Source organism: Uloborus diversus, chromosome 2, assembly GCF_026930045.1.
Source record: "Uloborus diversus isolate 005 chromosome 2, Udiv.v.3.1, whole genome shotgun sequence".
Taxonomy (NCBI): Eukaryota; Metazoa; Arthropoda; class Arachnida; order Araneae; family Uloboridae; genus Uloborus; species Uloborus diversus.
In genome coordinates, this window is record NC_072732.1 from 198,716,553 (window position 1) to 198,736,609 (window position 20,057).

The 20,057-nt window shown below is 33.2% G+C and overlaps 1 protein-coding gene across 1 annotated transcript in view; it reads left to right on the forward strand.

Moving 5' to 3' along the window:
- The window catches only part of LOC129217613 (solute carrier family 15 member 1-like), a 151,247-nt gene that overhangs the window by 127,252 nt on the left and 3,938 nt on the right, over positions 1 to 20,057 (forward strand). Inside the window, exons 15-21 of the mRNA XM_054851942.1 lie at positions 2,394 to 2,515; positions 3,420 to 3,501; positions 7,918 to 8,031; positions 10,267 to 10,431; positions 12,908 to 13,089; positions 16,348 to 16,468; positions 19,627 to 19,755. Coding sequence (XP_054707917.1) covers positions 2,394 to 2,515; positions 3,420 to 3,501; positions 7,918 to 8,031; positions 10,267 to 10,431; positions 12,908 to 13,089; positions 16,348 to 16,468; positions 19,627 to 19,755 — 915 coding nt within the window. The remainder of the gene's footprint in view (positions 1 to 2,393; positions 2,516 to 3,419; positions 3,502 to 7,917; positions 8,032 to 10,266; positions 10,432 to 12,907; positions 13,090 to 16,347; positions 16,469 to 19,626; positions 19,756 to 20,057) is intronic.

Consider the following 20,057-nt stretch of genomic DNA (forward strand, 5'->3'; position numbering starts at 1 on the left):
CTATGACCTTATGACTAAAAAAAAAAAGTTTTTTTGGTTAAAAAAAAAGATATGGGAAAAAGTGGCGCCCCTTCATTATGCCGCCCTGGGCTATAGCCCAGTAAGCCCATATGTAAATATGGCACTGATCTTGACCCTTACATTGCTGTGTATATTACTGGAATTTTCAATAATAATGTGAATTTTTCATTTTTTCACAAATTATTGCCTCAACGCAACAGTTGGATATCTTACTATTGTTTTCAGGTTTAGATCTCTTACTATCCCTTTCAGGTGAAGACATGTAAATGGAGTTCATTTCCATATTTTGTTATTCAATTATTTAATAAATTTATTATTTATTGCAATTTTTCTTATTCCAGAATTATCCACCATTTATTTGTGCTTATACTTTTTACTTTTTTTTTTTTTTTTTTCAGACAGGAAAATGCAATAAAATCTCATTCTTAAAATCCCAATCTTTTTAACTTTTCAAAGTATATATTATAAAAGATTGAATTGAAAAATGTCAACTTTCATGGAGATTCAAAGAAAATATAAAATTTTTGGTGATATCTTTGCTATGTGAATATCAGCATTTACCAGGTTTCGGTTTTTCTTGGTAACATATAGATAAAAATATGTTGAATTTTGGAAACATTTTAGTTTCCTAATTCAGCCAAATTTTTACATGTTTTGAAGGGCATTTAACTCATTTTGAAAACTTTGGTAAATGCAATGAAATTTCGTTATAAAAAATACAAGGCAACAAAATATCCATTTTAGGGAAATAAATTCATAGTCCCGATTTACTTGCAATTCCATTGACGAAATTTCCGATATAGCGAATAAAATTTTGCAGTCCCTTGGAGTTCGTTTTAATGGGATTGCACTGTATTCTTTCACTGCTTGTGTCTAAATGGGATTTCACTTTATTCCTTCACTGCTTGTGTCTGTATGGGTGTGAACACTTTTTGTGGTTATTCCAATTCAAAATGTAATTCAAGGGATTGAACAAATTTGGTTTGCCATACAAATGAACAGGCACAATAGAATGTTTCCTTGTGAAAGGAAGTAAAGTGAAATCCACTCAAGCAAACCAGACAGAGCTTGGCCACTCCAAAAATAATTTTCATTTCTCAGTTGTCTGCTCATATTTGACAGGAAATATGAATTATAATTTTTTTTTATCTTAACTTTCACTGAAAATAGGTTTAAAAAACATTTAATAGTCCCTTAAATGGCGATTTCCCTGTAGCACGTATCCCCAGGCAAAGGAAAGAGAGAACCAAATCTAGCTCATAAATGAGGAAAAATGCAGGGTTGTTACCATGACAACACAGTCACCATGGCTCCTATCCAATGATAGGAGACTGATTGACGCTTCTTCAGATTTGAAACCAAGCAAGCTGTTCCAAACATGGTGAAATTGTTGGGTTGCCAGATTGGCTTTCCCTTTTTTTTTTTTTTTTTTTTGAAATTGTGTGGCTTGAAAAAAAAATTATCTGGTTACTTACCCTTTTTTTCTGCTTTTTTTCTTTTTTTTTTTTTTTGATTTCGACAGGACAAAAGTGGCTTTCTAATCTTGGACTGATTTTGATTGAATATGAAGTGCTAAATGCTCTGAAAGAGAGAAATACATTTTTCAACTTTGTATTTGAATATTTTGATGCCAATGAATGGAGAATGGAATTCATTTATAAATGAACTGTTAAATAAATGCGGTATTTGCTACTAAAAGCTCTAAACTTGGTGGTTATTTTAGTAATATTTTATAATGCTGCATATTCTCGAGCAAAGTTTCAATCATTATTTGTTTTCTTAATTTGTTGCTAACATGCATTTTTAATGTATTTTTGTAATTAATCAATAATATGTTTTTCATATTTGTTTTTGCTACATAAAAAATTTTCTATTCAGTAACTAGAATCAACACGCTTTACTCGAAAAACACAGTTATACTACAAACAAATATTATAAAGTATAAGTAATAATATGAAGACAATTGGATACATTATAGCTGCTTTAACACTAGCTTGGGCTACCACTCATGCATGGTGAAATGTAATTTCTATGTTTGGAAAAATGACACAAAGGTTCAAACAAAAACATCTTTATGGATGGACTCCTGTAAGAAATTGCCCTGATTAGTTTTACAGCACTAGTTGTTGAAAGCGGTTGGCATTCCTTAAAATAAATTGTATTTAGAGCACTCACATAAAAAATAAGGTTAGGATAGAATGTTTCAGGATGGCCATAACCTACTAGCTTTTTGTGGGTTAAAAAATAGGAAATATTTATTTAACTGCGGAAAAATTTGTTTCAATGAAAAGATATTATTCATGTGATGTTATTTTCAACTTGAATGGTTTTCATCCTATGTGAAAAATTAAGAGTCATGTTTTCTTTTTAAGGGTAATTTCCAAATTAAACCGGACCAAATGCAAGTGATGAATCCTATCTTCATCATCCTATTCATCCCATTATTTGACTTTGTGATTTATCCGTTGCTGGATAAATTTAAATTACTTCAAAAGTAAGTTTCTTTTTCTGCTCTGAAACTTCTTAGCAACCTAAATGAAATGAGAACATAAAATAAATTTGGTTGGTAATATATAAAATACAAATGAGAAAGAGACAACCATCCACATGCTCAATGCAATTTATCTTGAATAGCCATAACCAAACTGAAGAAAATTACCTGATATATGAGCTTAGTACATCCTCGCACAGGTAGCAAAAAATATTTTAGTACACCAGCAAGTGGTCTGCTAACCTGTAACTGCTCCTCCTCGAAAAAGTGAATACAGAAAGCTGGGGTCCAAATGGTTAATATTGACTTATAGGACGGTTAATTTGTAGCTCTATATCCTAGCTTTTTCTATTCACTTTTTCAAGGTGGAGTCATACCATGTTTGCAAGTCTTTGGCTGGTGTGCTGAAATGTTTTGATTACCGCTGTGAAGATATACTTAGCTCCTATAGGAGGTTAATCACTTGCAGCTAAGTTGTGGCTGTTATGAACTGGTGATCCCTAAACAAGGCATAACTGCAGTCTTGTCTCTCGTTGCTGTAACTGAACTGTTGATTAGGTTTAATAAAATGTACCAAGTGAACAGCATGTTAAAATAACAAACACTAAGTATGAATTAACTATTTCAAAAAACTGTAAGCGGGAATACCAAAAATTGTTTAAAGGCAGAAGTTAAGCCTTTTCACTTGTAAAATGTGAAAGTTTGAAATTTATATGTAGTAGGAGGCAGATAAATTCATAGAAAGTGTCAGGATTCCAATAAAATTTAGGGCTGAATGATTGCCATATTGAAACATTTATCACGAAAGTTTTGCCGACCCTTACAACATTATACATCAACAAATTTCCCCAGTTCCTGTGTTAAACATGTAACTTAAAACTCAGTTTGTTTTTTATCTTCTGCATAGGCCATTGCAACGAATGGTGGCTGGTGGACTTTTGACAGCTCTATCCTTTGGGTTAGCAGGTTTTATGGAACTGAAATTAGAGGTAAATTTATGTCAATCTTGTATGAAAGAATATGATAAATATAAACAAAAACATGACACAGTTGATGAAAACTACTATGTGTACAGCATTTTCAATGTTCATTTGTTTCAAAATTGTGTACACTTAGGAGGCCTGTCTGAAAAGTATCCGACTTTTGGCCAGAAAAAATTTCAAATATCTGATGGGGTTAGGACCCCAATTCCATTCAAAGTAGGCCCCTTGTGCTTGCACACGCTTAGTCTACCGATCTTTCTAGAATTTTAAATATGAGGGTCAGTCAATAAATAATGATGCAGAGGCTATAAAAGAGACTTTTTTCGTCATTCTTCAAAAATACTGACGGAAATTGTTTAAACACTTATCCCACTGGGAAATTAGTCGCATAATTCCGTGCTCATAAATGTCCTTTGGCTACTGCTGGAACCAGTTACGCGCACACTCCTTTACTTTATGGTCCAAATGAATCATTGTCCCCGAAGTGTCTTCTTGAGTTTCCCAAAGATGTGGGATCATATGGGTATAGATCTGGACTATAAGGGGTGTGGTTCAAGACTTCCCACTTAAATTTCCCCAGATGTTCCTTTTTTGCATTGGCTGTGCATGGTCTTGCATTTTTGTGCAACAGGATGACGGCACGTAAAAGTTTACCGAAACCACACACAGACGATAAAAAAAAGGAACTTTTGTGAAAATTTAAGTGGGAAGTCTTGAACCACCCCCTTATAGTCGAGATCTATCCCCAAATGATCCCAGATCTTGGGGAATTTAAGAAGGCACTTCGGGGACAATGATTTCATTTGGACGATGAAGTAAATGAGTGTGTGTGTAATTGGTTCCAGCAGCAGCCAAAAGACATTTATGAGCACCAAAGTTTGCAACTAATCTCCCAGAGGGATAAGTGTTTAAACAATTTCGGTCAGTATTTTTGAAGAATCTTACATGATTAAAAACTGAGCGTATGTATTTTTGTCCAAGTTACTTCTCCCGAACGACAGTGAACTGACCATTGAACCAGGTATCGATGGATTTGTAATCTTCATGTCTTTATGTTTGACTAGGTAGCATAATCCTTTGGCAATAATTAGCAGAGATATCAATTAAAACACTTAGATTTCGACAAAAAATACCTATTTTTCAAAGACTTTCCTCCATTACAATCATTATTCAGTGCTTCATCTCAACTTTCTGTATCAATGCTTTGATTAAAATTTATAGAGTGAAGAAAATCATTGAGAGGAAAGATCTGTTGCCATTTTTTTCTCGAATATGAACAAATAAAATTCTGGCTATTGTTTTAAAGGCTTTTCTGGTAATCGAGGGATTTAAAATGTTTTCTTTTTGATTATTTTTCCTCAATCTGCTGCAAAATTTTACTTTTTTTTTTGTTCAAGCCTGATTGTTGAACAGGCCTTACTTGACATAACTTCTATTTTCAAGGTAGACCCTGCAAAACTGGGCGACACAGCTAAAGTCGTTATAAATCTGTTTTATATCCTCTGCTTCTTTATTTATTGACTGACCCTAATACAAAAGTGAGATGAGGTTTTTGATGCGTCCAAAAAAAACTACAAATCTTTTGTTACCTGGATCATGATATACATACATAGATATATCTGGATTTTAATTTTGTTGGAAGTAGATTCCATGCTGCATAACATAAGCATAAAGTATAACTTATTGAGTAAGTCCTTATGGGATGTTTTATGCAACAGTTGATGCATCTGTTAAAATGGAATTGCCCTATAGCAGTACAATTTTGTTTGTAATCAACACCATCACAGTTTGCTTTTTTGCATTTGCCTTTATGTGTTTATTTCCTTTCCTTTCTGTTGAGATTTCTCACATTTCTGTTTGTTCTTCTGCTTGCTTTAAATCTGAAGAGGGCAGGGTTTGATTATTGCACAATTCCAAAGGTCCATGAACATACACATAGTAATTTTAGGGGCACCCCAAGCTAACTTTAATTTACCGACAGCCAGGTTTTGCCATCCAGAGATTGCGGTTTCATCCTCTTTATGGACTCGACTGTAACCAAACTGGAATTGGATGTCATCTCATTGAAGCTAAGAGTATTAACAAACTGGGTTACTAAAGTAAATACCCAAGCTTTGTCTTCAATTTACAGCTTGAAACCGACCACTGCTGCAAACTCTTGCTAAATTTACTATGACCAGGCTGTCGGAATATTGGGCCATTCCATGATCACATGCAGGACAAAAATACGCTTAAATTTCACTAACATTTCGTCATATCTTTTAATATTTTAATGAAACAGGGTTAAGCAATTTTTTAATCTTTACATTGGATACAAAGATACTCCTGACACAATTATATTTTTATTAAACAATTTTGTTATTTAAAATAAAATTTATTTACTTGCGTCACGTGCGGGACATCCAAAGTCAACCTCTGGTAACTTGCTTCTGAATAAGCTCATATTTTTGCTCTATTAATACAGCAATGACGAAACAAATTGTAGACTTTGAGAAAGCTATGGTTCCAACGTAAAGGAAACATATCTCATTAGTTTAGAAATAATAATTTAAACCATTGAAAAAAAAATATGTATATGCCCATTCCATTAAAAATAGTCATTTTGTCCCGCATGTGACGGTTCCTATATTTCATAAAAAAGAAATAATTTTTGAAGAAGTTTTTGCTTAAGAAATCACACATGCGTTTGTGATTTCTTAAGCAACAAAATTTCGTTCCTCATCCTTTTAAATTATTATTTTTTATGAAATATAAAGCGTCACATGCCGGACAAAATGACCGTTTTCCGTGGAATGGCCCATTGCATGTAGTTCTGCCTTATCCTTGGCTTAAGGGCAATAACTTAATGCTCAATAGCTTAAACTTCTTTCTTTTCCCTTTTCCTTTAGCATAGCTCATTTTATAAAAAATTCAGTGTATATTTTAGTAGGATGAGTGTACTGTTGTACAATGTATAGGTGTGAATTTTTAATTGGTTTTTTAGTACACAACAACTATTTTGTAAATCTATGAATTTTTTTATATGTGGCAATAACTTTTGCCAGAACCTGGGCATCACTTTGACTTGAACAAGCCCGGGAAGTGTGTGTTCAATTCAAAATTTTAAGTTTTGTTTCTCAAAATTTTTTGTTGATATGTATCATGGTTATCTCTAGCTACATCTTTGCTCCCAATCAAACAATTAAACCAACAGTGCATAGATTATTGAGTGATGTTACTCTATAAATGATGAAAGTTTAAAATGAAGCTGAGAGGTTATTTTTGTTGGCTTACATGTCAACTTCTGAGCTTTGAAACAAGTTTGGATTTTTCCGAAGGCATTGGTGGCAGATTGCAAGGCTCCTGTGTCACTGACATGGCTTTGACTACTGTTAAAGAATGCCTAAGTAATGTTCGATCACTATATCCTATTAGTTTGAAATCCACTTTGTGCTCAACTGTTTAGCCAAACATGAGTATAACAGATGGTGCGACATTCATATTCAAATACAAATGTGACGACCAGCAACAGGTCTTGGCCCAGCTAGGCTAGTCCTAGTTAATTTATTAGTCCCCAATGAAGATGAATGGCACTCTTAAAGCTATCCACCCTCTTGCTCATTACCACCTCTTCCAGTAAGCTGTTCCAAGTGCCAGCTAAACGGTTACTATCAACCTCCTCTGGGTTACTAATCAATAAACCTAAAAGTTTGGGCCGAAAATGCCATTTTTCACTCACTTGGTATTAAACCCAATTAACCATCATTGCATCGTGCAATAGTTGAATGAATTTTTTCTTTTTTTTTCCCACAGAGCCCGCTTAAGTACCATAGCCTTTTTCAAACTTAGTGCAATCTCCCGATATACCATCCGTTCCTTGCTTCCCTCTATTAAGGTATGGATATCAATGACACTGGAGTATTTTGGCAGCCAGGAACCCACTAGATGGAGACACTTAGAGTCTATTTTAGCCGATAGTGCCCAAGGGTTGTAAAAGTTAGTTTTAGTTTTCAAAAAGGGTATATTTATAAAATGTAAGACAAGTTTAATACTTCTTCATTTGCAATTTATTATTAAGCCTAATAGGTACTCAAGAGATTTTTTAAATGCTGCATAATCATGTGACATCTATACATTGACAATTTTCTGCATCACAAAAATCTTCTGACTCAACACTTGTACTGCAAGTTCAGAAACCAAAGGCTTATCAGGCCAATGCACTACCCAGTTGACTAATTTAATGACATTACTTTATCGATGGAGATAATTTAAACTGAAAATTAGAAATTATTTTTATCAACTGAGTATGTCCAGTTTTGATTACTGTACCAAAAACCTCAGTCAATCAAAGATTGCTGCATTGATTATTGAATGTTTGTCTTGTCCCAACTGATTATTTTATTCTAGTTTGAAATGGAACTGAACTTTCTTTTCTTTTTTTAGGCTGGACTTCCAACTATCCCACTTAGTGGACAAAGTGAACTCACCTTAATAAATAATTCTCCTTGTCCTTTGACTATTTCAGGAACTGACAATATTGCTTTGGAAAAGTTCCAAGTAAGATATTGCTTTATGTCATTTTCGTCACCTGTTATCAGTTTATATATAATGTACCCGGTCTCCCTGTACCGGTTATTAAAATTTCTAAAGTTCCATGCTCCAGAAAGTCAAAAATTTCCTCAAACTACCTCTGTAAGTTCTGCTGAAGCTGAAAGAAGTTTCAGTTTGATCAGAGAAAAGAAATATATTGACTCAAAAATATTTGTAACATATTGGGTTACAATTAAAAGATTGGGACCTGGAGCATGTGGAAACAAAAAGTGTTTAAGCAATAACAATCACCACCACAGATGATATTTGAGTAAAAATGAAGAACTTCGAAGAAACTAGTGAACACCAAAATGCTATTTAAAAGTATTTAAAAAATAATATATTTTTCGTTGAATGAAATAAGCTTGAAAAATGTGTATTTGTTTATTTTTAACTAGTGGTACCCATACGGCTTTGTCCGTAATAGAAAAAGTAAAAGATCTTTTGGTTCGCCTGTATATTTACAAATAATGTATGGTGAATTTTCTTGCCAATTGGCTTGTACCCATGTTACGGTTCCACGTTATGATAATTTTGCATCTCGCCAATTGGCTTGTGCCCATGTTATGGTTCCACGTTATGATAATTTCATAATTTACTTGTCCATCTTATGAGAATTTTGTTCTTAAAATTGGAATAGAAAAAGAACCACATCGAATTTCGAAAAATAGCATTGAGGTGCACACCCCCATCCTACAAACTAACTTTGTGCCAAATTTCATGAAAATCGGCCAAACGGTCTGGGCGCTATGCGCGTAACAGAGATCCTGACAGACAGAGGGACTTTCAGCTTTATTATTAGTAAAGAAGATAAAGATAAAGACTGGTGGTACCCGTATGGCTTTGCCTATAGTAGAAAATTAAAAGGTCATTTGGTTTGCCTGTATACAGTCGAACCTCGTTATCACGACACCTTTGGGACTGTCAATAAAGTGTCGTCATAGCCGGAGCGACGTCATAACCGGAATATTTAAAAATTCACAATTAAACATTAGTTAACATTAAAATTAGATTTAATGAAGAAAATAGTAGTATCTATATATACATTTTAAATCAGATTTAACTAATGTAAATTTGAATTATTGGTAGATATAACAAAAATATTTTTTTCTTAAAAAAATCTTTACTTATTATTATTATTTTTTGTGTAACTAAAAACTTTTCTAACTAAATAACTTTTCAATAGCATTTTTAACACTCCTCTTTTCCACGAAAGTATCAGCAAGAAAGAAACTAATTCAAGACTCTCCACCTGCTTTGAATTCCTTTCTATTGTCCCTCTTGTCAAAGTATGAAACCTGTACCTTTCAGAACTTATCTAATCGCCCCCCACCATTCTTGAGGTGTCATGCCTGGTCAAACCTCTTGCAGAGTCCGAAGTTCCTACAACAAACATTTCCTGATGTTTTCATTATTTTACAGAAAATTTAACAATTGCAAAGAAATATTTGATCCAGTCGGCGCTGTTCGAAGTGTCGTCGTAACCGGAGGTGCACCAAAAAGACTGTCGTAAAATCCGGTGCTACTAAACGTTAAAATTATGTGGCATAGGTTCGGGACTTTGAAAAAGTGACATGACATCCGGAGTGTCGTGAAATCCGGGTGTCGCGATAACGAGGTTTGACTGTATTTACAAATAATGCATGATGAATTTCTCACCAATATGCTATGTTAATTTGCTCCTCGATATTATGGTAATTTGCTCGTCCAGGTTATGGTAATTTACTCGTCCATATTATGGTAATTTGCTTGGTGAAATGGGCTTGAAATTGGAACATAAAAGGAACAAAATTGAATTATGAAAAAATCGCTTCAAGGTGCTCACCCCTATGCTACAAAATAATTTTGTGCCAAATTTCATGCAAACCGACTGAACGGTCTAGGCGCTATGAGCATAACAGACATCCAGAGATCCAGACATACAGACTTTATTATTAGTCATAAAGATATTCCATTATTACGTGTTCAATATTTCATCATCATTTTCATTATTATTCCCCTCATAAAACATCTCAAAGAATTCCAAGCATGACGGTTTCTGATTGATTTAAATCCTATCACTGCATCCAGCCCTCCCAGTGAAATGAATTGTGGCCCTAGATGCAAAAAACGTAATCTTACAAATTTTTGTTCTTGTATTTCATCTTTTGTTTTTTGGAGGATTTATGAAACTTTTTTATTTTGATTGCTGTTTGTATTTAGACTCACTACTTGACGGGCATTCCACTGAACAAAAACCATTCTTGGACAATATCGAGCACCAACTGTAATTACACTGCAGCTCAAGTAACAGCCTCTTTCACCTCCACGAATCCAATAGAATCAATGATGGTCACATTGAGCAATGGGAAACTACAGTACATAAAGGTAAATACATATGGCTCTCTATTTAACTATGCTCTATTTAACGACTTAAGCACTTTTCGCCGTCCCGGATGCTAAACTGTAGTTTTAGAAACATTCTACTTAAGGACGATATTTTGTGGTCCCATGAAAGTCGTTAAATAGAGCCAATTGTATATCATTTCATTATTTTGATTCATTGCAGAGGAGTGTCAACTGTAGTCAAGGCCTCGTTTAGTGGAGTCTAAGGGCATCATCGGGCCTTAACTTGGCTTCATTCCATTTGAATCAGCACCATTGTAGTTACTGTTTCTAGAACTAATATTAAGTTTAAAATTTTTTAAAATGTCAACCTCAAAAGACGCACCTTATATTTAATATGGGGGTGAAGAATTTAATAAAACACTATTTTGGACTATCCTTTGGTGACTTAAAGGGCAGGAGATTCAATGACATTCCTCTGCCTAGTTTTTACAAAGGCAAAAATCTTAAAAGCCCTAATTTAAGCAATTTATTAGCTAAAGGAAAGTTTGTCGGTTGGGAGATGCCCCTTAAAATTTTTTTGAAATTGGAGTCTTAAAAATGTTTATGATTTCTTTTTTTTCAAAAGAGAGGAACGCTGTAGTTAACTTATTTTAAATGAGAAACACATTCCTTTGTTTTTTTTTTTTTTTTTTCAGCATTATTCAATAAACTAAAGCAATCCTTTAAATTTTTTCCTTCTCCCCCGGGGCCGAATCTTCTATTTTTCCAACGCATGGCAAAGATTCGAAAGTGAAATCCTTATTCATCTTCCTTCAAGTTGATATTAAGTTTTAGTTTTAAAAAAGGATATATTTATAAAATGTAAGAAAAGTTTAGTACCTCTTCATTTTCAATTTAGTGCTTTGAATGAAAGATAGGTGCCAAAAGTTACTAGTTCTTAAAGGAATTTTAGACTCTTTGGTAATATCTGTAGAAAGGAAGGAGTAGGTAGAGAGGGTCCATTTTCTGGGAAAAATTTCCCAGTTGAAGTTTTACAAACACAGTTTTAGTCAATCATAGATTGCGCTAGAGATGGTAAGAGAAGGTTTCAGGGTCAACCTCCAATTAAATTTTTAATATTCACATCAACATTCGCAATTTTTGGCATTTTTAGTATAGTTAAGGAAAAGGTAGGTTGGAGTTCCCTTCCCAAATTTTTTTCAAAATAAAGTCAATTTTGGTTATCTTTGGTGACGTCAAAAAGTTAATGCTTCTCTCTGGAATTTTTCCAAGAGTAGTCCGGCTGTGATATATTTGTTACATGTCGTATGTGGCTTCATTATTCTGTCTCTGTTGTAATTAATTTTTGACCAGATACTTTGTGAAAACTTCAATTTGATGACACTTTAGGAAATTGTAGCAAAAGGACGTTTGTAAGTTGCTGCTTCTTGATAATGATTTTATAAATGGAGTTTCGTGATTGTCAGGAACCATTATGTGACCCTCACACAACTTTCACATGAGTCCCGTTTTAGTAATTGTGCTATTAGAGAGGCATAATATTTTTGCTATCAGACAGACATGTGATGGACTTAAGAGGAAAAAAGTATTTTCAGAAACCAGTGTCCCTGGTAACTAATATTATCCGCTTTTTTCTTTCTTCTTTTGGTCAGGATATTCTTTGTACTTGTTATTTTATTTTGCTATATTTTTAGAACACTATTTATTTATTTTTGAACACTTCTATAGGTTAATTATGAATGATTATTCTTTAAATTATATCTGCTATAAGAATATCTTCTGCCAAAGATACTTAAATGAATATACTTTTAATATGTTTTTCATTTCCAAATCTTTTGTTTTAAAATAGTAGTTTTGTAAAAATACATAAAAATTTTTAGTGGTATCTTTAGCAGTAACATTAATATTACAGTTATGCACATTTTTTACTGCTTAGGTGTTTTTATGATTTTTTCCTGCATTGGAAAGGGTTCAAAGAAGGGTAACTAGACTAGTAAGAGGACTTTTAGATTTAGATTATGATACCAGATTTAATAGGCTTATATGTATAGCCTGGAGCGAAGGAGAGTTGGAGGTGACATGATCTAGCTGTTTAAATTTATCAAAATGAAAAATGTTAACAGGTTAAATTTTTTCATGGAAAATGGGACAAGAGGTTATTGTTTTAAATTATTCAAATCTCAGGCTAAACTGGAAATTAGGAAAAAATACTACTTTAGTAGGGTCGTGGGCACTTGGAACAGCTAACTGGAAGAGGCAGTACTAAATAAAAAATCTTTCAAGACACATTGAAATTTATACAAAATATTAATTTCCAGAAACATTGAGGAATGACTCATAGCACACAGAACTTCATAAAAGAAAACAAAAAGCATTAAAAACTAAAAAATAAAACAAATTACATAGTAGAAAATAAAATACATAGTAAAAATAAAAAAAGAGTAAAAAATAAAAAGCAATTTTAACGAATGTCTTTTCCAATTTTATTTATTATGAATATTTTTTTCTTTTGCAGACAAATGAGACAAAAGAAAAAGTAAAAGGAGGCGAGGCTCAGGTACGAGTATTTTATTCAACGGATCAGGCATCTGGAAATATCAGTTTTTCCTTCAGAAGTAAAGATAGCGAACAAATTTTGTATCCAGAATCGAATGGCGGATATGGCATGACGGAGTACTCCCTTTTGAAACCAGCATCGTAAGTTTATAACTATTTGCTTATTCATTGGGGACTACTATCACATTTGAGATTTGACACCCTCAGAGACTACCTGCACCCAGTGATATTCCCATAGGGTATACTCCATATATGCTGTGTACACTCAAGCATTTTTTAGACATATAGCGTATACCTTCAAGCTTCTTAAATTTTCATATTATGACACACTATGTATATGATCACATACACAAATTGTGCGTAATGGATTACTGGGAGCATACCCTTAGAAAAATTGATGGAAACATCACTGCCCGCACCTACCAATAGCTCGGATTAACGGTTTTAAATGCTCAGATAAATCTGAGCAAGTGAGTCTCTGAGGAACTTTATTTAAATATGTAAAAACTAACATTATTATCAGTTACAAATTTGATTTGCTATTCACAAAAATTCTGGTAATTTAACATCAATATATGTAATAAAGTAGACAAAAACAATGCATAAAAGCTTTACAATAATTCAATGAAACATAATATGACATTAGAGAGTTGTTACTTTACAGAAGATAACGTGTTGAAGTATAGAAAAAAACTAAATTCAAACGATATTAACCATTGAAAATAGATAAAATATGTGTATTAGTCAACGCCTTGAAACATGAAGCCTGCTTTAGCCAATAGTGCTATTATCACATACTCATTGTCGCTCACCAACCCCCAGCAACGATTAGTTTATACCGGATCACTTTGGGACTGAAGCTCACTTCAAATACTGATCAGACACTAAAATATTTAGTCTAACTTTATCACTATCACAGAAAGAAAGGGTGCTTTGCCAAAAATAATGATCTACCTAGCATATAACTCTCCAGAAGTAAAAAAAAATCACAAAACTTAACACAATACGGCTGTATTTTTATATGTACATCAACACAATTGACATTGGCTGGTTTAGGTTATTTTGAGGTTGGTATGATGGTATTTTGGTTTTCTCAAGCCTAACTGTCAGAACCTGGGTTCAAGGTGTAGAAAACCAACACCTTACCCCCACACCACCCATCCAACTAAATTTTTTTTTAAATATAGTAAGTATGTGCATGGGTAGTTATGAAATAATTTTGCCATTGCACAAACCTCTCGTGATTACTAATTAAACTATGAAGGATTGAAATCGGAACTACAGTTAATCAGGCTCTAATAAGATAACTTCCAATGGCTGAAGAATGAAGCAATTCCATTTGTTAAAATTTTACCAATTTACTTTGTCAATACAAATACAAATAGATGACCAACAACTGGCTCTGGGGCCAGCTAGGTTGGTCCCAGTCAAGAGTTGTTGACATTGTGCCAGTGCATATGAATTTCTTCTCTTTCAGCCCTCACATAAATGAGTTTATATGAGACCAAGGGTCTTTGTTATCAAAGCCATACCATAGTAGAATTTCAAAATACAGTAAACGTCATTTATAACATATTTATAACTATTTGCTTATTCATTGGGGGCTACTATCACATACTCATTGCCACAAACCAACTGCACATTGCCGCACACAGCTGTTATAACATTAAAAATTCAATGTGTCCATATAATTCCATTTGAAAATGATGCTATTCTCGCTTTTAACACCTATACTAGTAGTGCATAACCTACAGTCCATGAGCCACATGTGCAGGGGTGCCCTGATAGAAGGTCACTGTGACCTTTCAAAAAAATCCTAATTTGGCAAAATTTGTCTGAAGATTTGGAAAACTTGGTGACATAATTACAATATTGTAATTTTTAAGTGCCCAAATGCCACTTTTCGTTAGGTTTGAATATGTGTGCATACCCATATTTTATGATTCAGCAAAATTTGGTGTTCCATTCGGAAAATTGAGAATTTCCCCTCTCCCAAGAATTTAAGTTCATGGCGCCCCTAAGCATGTGGCTTGCAAAACATTAAATTATTTTCATTTGACATTGAGAACAATTACTGTAAAATTTGAAACTAAATGGTCAGAAATTAGTTTCTAAAATATGGATAGAAAATTTGTGTTGATAAAATAAACAAACAGTAATGATCACAACATTTTTTTGTGAAACATTTTCTTCCTTTTTTTGGCTTTCCATGTTATGTAATCTAAAGAAAAAAAAAACAAGTAAATTTAAGTTTTATATGCAGTTTGACCCGTGAGAGGCATCTGAATATGAGATGTAGCCTTTGGGTAAAAAAAGGTTGGGCACCTATACTATTTAAACCTGAGCGCGTCTGTCTGTCTGCGTGTGTGTCTGTAACCCTTTCTCCCCCTAACTTTCAATGTCTAGCAGGTCAATACAAGTACCTTTGGATGCAGAACGTCTAGGAAAAGTCATTCTACCCTGTCTCACCTCTCTAAACCTTGAGGGGGCTGGGCATCCACAGTCTTGAGGATGTCCTGGTGACGACCTCTTAGGGTAAAAGCATTAAAATCATCAATTGTCATCCATCGCAAGCGGCACTGAGCCACTCAAGGGCGCTCATATAGGGGAGCAAGGGGGGCTCGAGCCCCCGCCCCCCCCTTAGAAATTAGAACTTCCTTGCTTTTAGTACTTTTTTCTTTGCAAAAATGTAAAAACGTTTCTTCTCCAGTCATTAATGAATAAATTATTAAAAATGTCAAATTTTAATGACTCTAATCTGTCCTGAAATCTGCATCCGTGGGAAAAATATCCTGCTAAACCATGGTTAAAATATCTGAGACCCCCCTTACAATTTTGCATATGAGCGCCTGCCACTGCAGGTTGCAAATGGGGGTTGTCAAGCAAAGTCATAGTTTAAATGGCTACTGTGGTATGTTTATGTCTTCTTCTCTAAGAAAAATGCACAAATAGCATAAGCACCATTTTATTTTCATCTCTCGAATCCTCTTAATTTCTTTCACATTTACAACAACCAAAAACACGCCAACATCTGTGCTTGCGACACAAAACAAAGAGAGCTGATGCAAAAACATAAAAATGGCTTCACTCGATCCATTTACTAGTAGCTACTGAAAATAATAAACGCTACAGCTACCTTGTCATAGTTTAAATGGCGACCCTGATTGTAGTGTCACCTTCTATTGGATTTCAATTTTAATTTTATTGTTTTCCAAATAGAGTTCTTAGAACTTAAGGTGAAATAATGTCATGAGAGACTTATGAGATTGCAGTAAACTCTACAATAGTTAATTTTGGAGAAAAAAAAAATGAACTAACTTTAAATAAGCAATTTTCATTCTTATTGTGTATAAAAGATTGCCAAAAATACCTAAAGATGAACACCTTTTCTTTTTGCAGGTATAAAATCTTCCCGAGTACTGTGGGAGGTTACACATCTGAACCCCTTGGCGAGAAAGAATTCCACACTGGGGGAGTATATATTGTTTACCTTTACCTTAACAGTGATCAGAAAGAAACTGTAAGTATACACTTTGAATTTCTCTATTATTTATTTGAATGCAGAAGTCTGATGTGTTCATCAAACTCACTGTTATGCCTTAAGCGATCTCAATTTTTATTGTTTGCTTATGTCAAAATTTTACTCCAAGGCACAGTGTTTCGATTAATACAAGCTAGGTGGACAAAAGTCATGTTCAAATTTCTAAACTTTGGTATTAGGATAATGCAAACAATAAACCAAAGCATGATACTTAGTTATTTGTTTATGTCTAACTCCCTTCTGTCACGGGAGTAATAAGGTTCAAAGGTGTGTATCCGTTTGTAATTGAATAAATCAGTTGAGTTCCAGATATCATTTCATCACACACAATTAAAGTGTTCCTAATTTCATATGATTTTACTGTTCAAGATCGATATTTTTTACACCAGTAAGTGCTTTTTTTCCCTAATTTAATTAATCTTTCTGATAGTTAAACAATATTAAATTTTTTTTAAAGATGAACAACGGATATTTTGCCTGTTTCAAAACTTTAAAGTGATGGCAATGACTTGTACCCATTTGTTCCCGAGCTAAATTTTCTGTATATAGTCGCTACAGCTTTCCCATTAATAAGACATATTATAGTCAGCACACTCGAGTACAACATATTTTTTTTACCCAAAGCTTTTGGTGCTTCAATTATTCTTCAAAAAAATCCTTACTCGAAAGAAAGTATTCTAGAGAAAAAAAATATGTTGTACTAGAGTGTGCTGACTATAATATGCCTTATTAATAATGGAAAAAGTGCAGCTATTATATACAGAAAATTTGGCCCGGGTACAAACGGGGAAAATCATTACCATCACTTGAAAGGTTTTAAACAAGCAAAAACTCCTTCATTTATCATCAAAATTTTTTTAATATTGTTTAATTATCAGATAGAATAATTAAATTAGGGAAAAAAAGCACTTACCAGTATAATATTCATCTTGAACAATTAATTAATTCATCTTGAATTTAGGAACACTTTAATTTTTTGTGATGAAATGATGAACTCTGAACTTGACTTTTGTCCAGTTAGTAGTCCCAGTAGTCTTGTGTTAATCGAAACACTGTGCAAGGGTGGCCAACTGGTCAATCTATCGATTTGTGGAAAATCGTAAAGTACTCAAAGGTCTTTTCATATGAGAAATAGGGAATTGTTGTGAAAAGTTTGCTTAAAATGCAATAAAAAAAGAGCAAAGTAGAATTAAGAAAAACAAAGTGAATTGCAGACCCTTCAGGAGTTTTGTGTTGAATTTCATGTCTGCAATGATAATTTTTATAAAAAGTGAAACAATACGACTGAAAAAGTAAAACATTAAATAAAATCAAAACCGCTGATCCTGAATTCATCAAAAATGTATCAGATGAAAGAGGAAAAAAATAAGAAGAGAAGTTTTTCTTTTCTATACTTGGCATTGGTGTAAATATTTCGCTTAAAGTTGTAACTAAAAAAAAGAAAAAAGAACATGATTGAATTTAAAAAATAAATTTTGTGTTTGTTAACTTAAAATGAGAGTGCATTAATCTACATTCAATAAATCATCACCAAAAAAATTTTTTTTTGAAAGTGGGAAAAGCTGCGGATAAGCCGTTCATGGATAATCAGGAGTTTACTGTACATTAAAAAAATACTTAGTAAAAAACAGAATAAACGTTTTATTTATTTATTTTTTTCCGAAAAACTGCCCCAATTAGAGTTGTCATTTTATTTTTCACTGAAAGCAGTGGGAAAAGTGTGGAAAATGCCTTACTTATGAAGTTTGATGAATTATTGAGGAAGTTATAGCATTTCCACAAAAAAAAAAAAAAAAATTAACTCTAATTTGAATTCTGAAACTTTGAATTCAAATTATGTTTTTCGCAATCACGAGTTGCGACAAGACCCTACTGGTTAGAGTTATTGTTTCCAGAAATGGCTCCCCCTCCCAAGCATTCCCTCCTCCTGGGTGGTTACGTGTGTATAGTTGTGTGTGTAGGCTTACGTGTGTGCACGTAGGCGTGTGTATGTGTGTAGGCGTGCGTGTGTAAAGGCGTGCACGCTTAGGGGAGTGTGTATGAGCATGCGTGTGTAGGACATGGACGCCACCGCCCAGTAAAAGTGGATTCAGGTGGACAGTGCTTAGGACCAGCCATGCCGCCGCCGGTGAACGATTATGCTGCAGCCCTGGTCCAAACTGAAAAAGGAACCGTAACGTCAAGGACTGTCAAATGAGAACAATAAGCAATCGTGATTGCTCAAAAAAAACAGCTTTAAGAAATAACGTAGATGATTTTAAAGGAAAATATAAAATATGAAGTGGCCTATGCTTTACTCACAGTTATGTTTAGCAGAATAGAAAGGAAAAATAAAACATCCTACTGTAGATAGTATTTGGGGGAGAGACTTTATGTAGTCAATGCCAGGGATGCGACGATCAATCGGCAGTAATCGTAATTGGCCGCTTTGCGATTATTCAACATAATCAGCAACTTGTTGCTGATTAATCATTGTAAAAAACATTTTTAAAAAAACTCTCTCTTTTAAGTATTCTTTGAGCAAGAAACCATAATAACAATGAATAAATACAAAAACTGCATAAAACTGAATGAAATATCTAAAAATATTTCTTACATTTACTTAACATTATTATGAATAATTAAATTCCTCCACTTTTAAATTGTAATGCGAAAGTATGATTATTTTAACATTTTCAGGACATAACCTATATCTTACTGGTTCATGCATATTTCCTCCTATGCTAAATAATCTATTATTTATTGTTTTATATTTTAGCACTTTATGCACATGCTTTATTTTATATATTAATTTTTTATCAAAAATTAATAGTAGAAACAATGTTATTTTTTTAATTTAATTTTTCTATTTTGAATAAATATGCAATAGCATTTTCAGGACATAACCTATATCTTACTGGTTCATACCTATTTCCTCCTATGCCAAATAATCCATCATTTATTGTTTTATATTTTAGTATTTTATGCGGGGGCGATAAAAGGCCGATTAATCGGTAATCAGCCAATTTGCATGTTGGTACGTCCCTAGTCAATGTTGGTGCATCCCAACTCGAATGATATAATTAAGATAGAGATTAAAAATAAAATTGTAAATGTTTTTTACATAACTTATTTTGTATTATTTATATTTTTCTTAGAATTTCTACGTTGAGACATTAGTGGAAGCAAATGTTGTCCATCTGCTTTTTCAAATACCTCAATATTTTCTCATTACTGCTGGCGAGATTATGTTTTCAATTACGGGTCTAGAGTTTTCCTATTCTCAAGTAAGTTTTTTCTTAGTTTAGATAGTTTTTATGAATAATTTAAAAATATTATTTTACTTATAAAAAGAAAGAAAAGAGGGTAGTTGTCTTTTTTTGTTTTTGTTTTGTTTTAGTGACTGCTATTTTTTTTCTCTATAAAAACTGCATCATTTGTGTTCTTGTTTACCTTATCACCTATAATATTCAATAATGCAAACCAATATTTACTTTCAGTAAATAAAGTTATTGGCCGAAGACTACACAATTATTATTAGCAAATGTAAACCCACTTTGAAATAAATAATAAGAAAACACATACATAA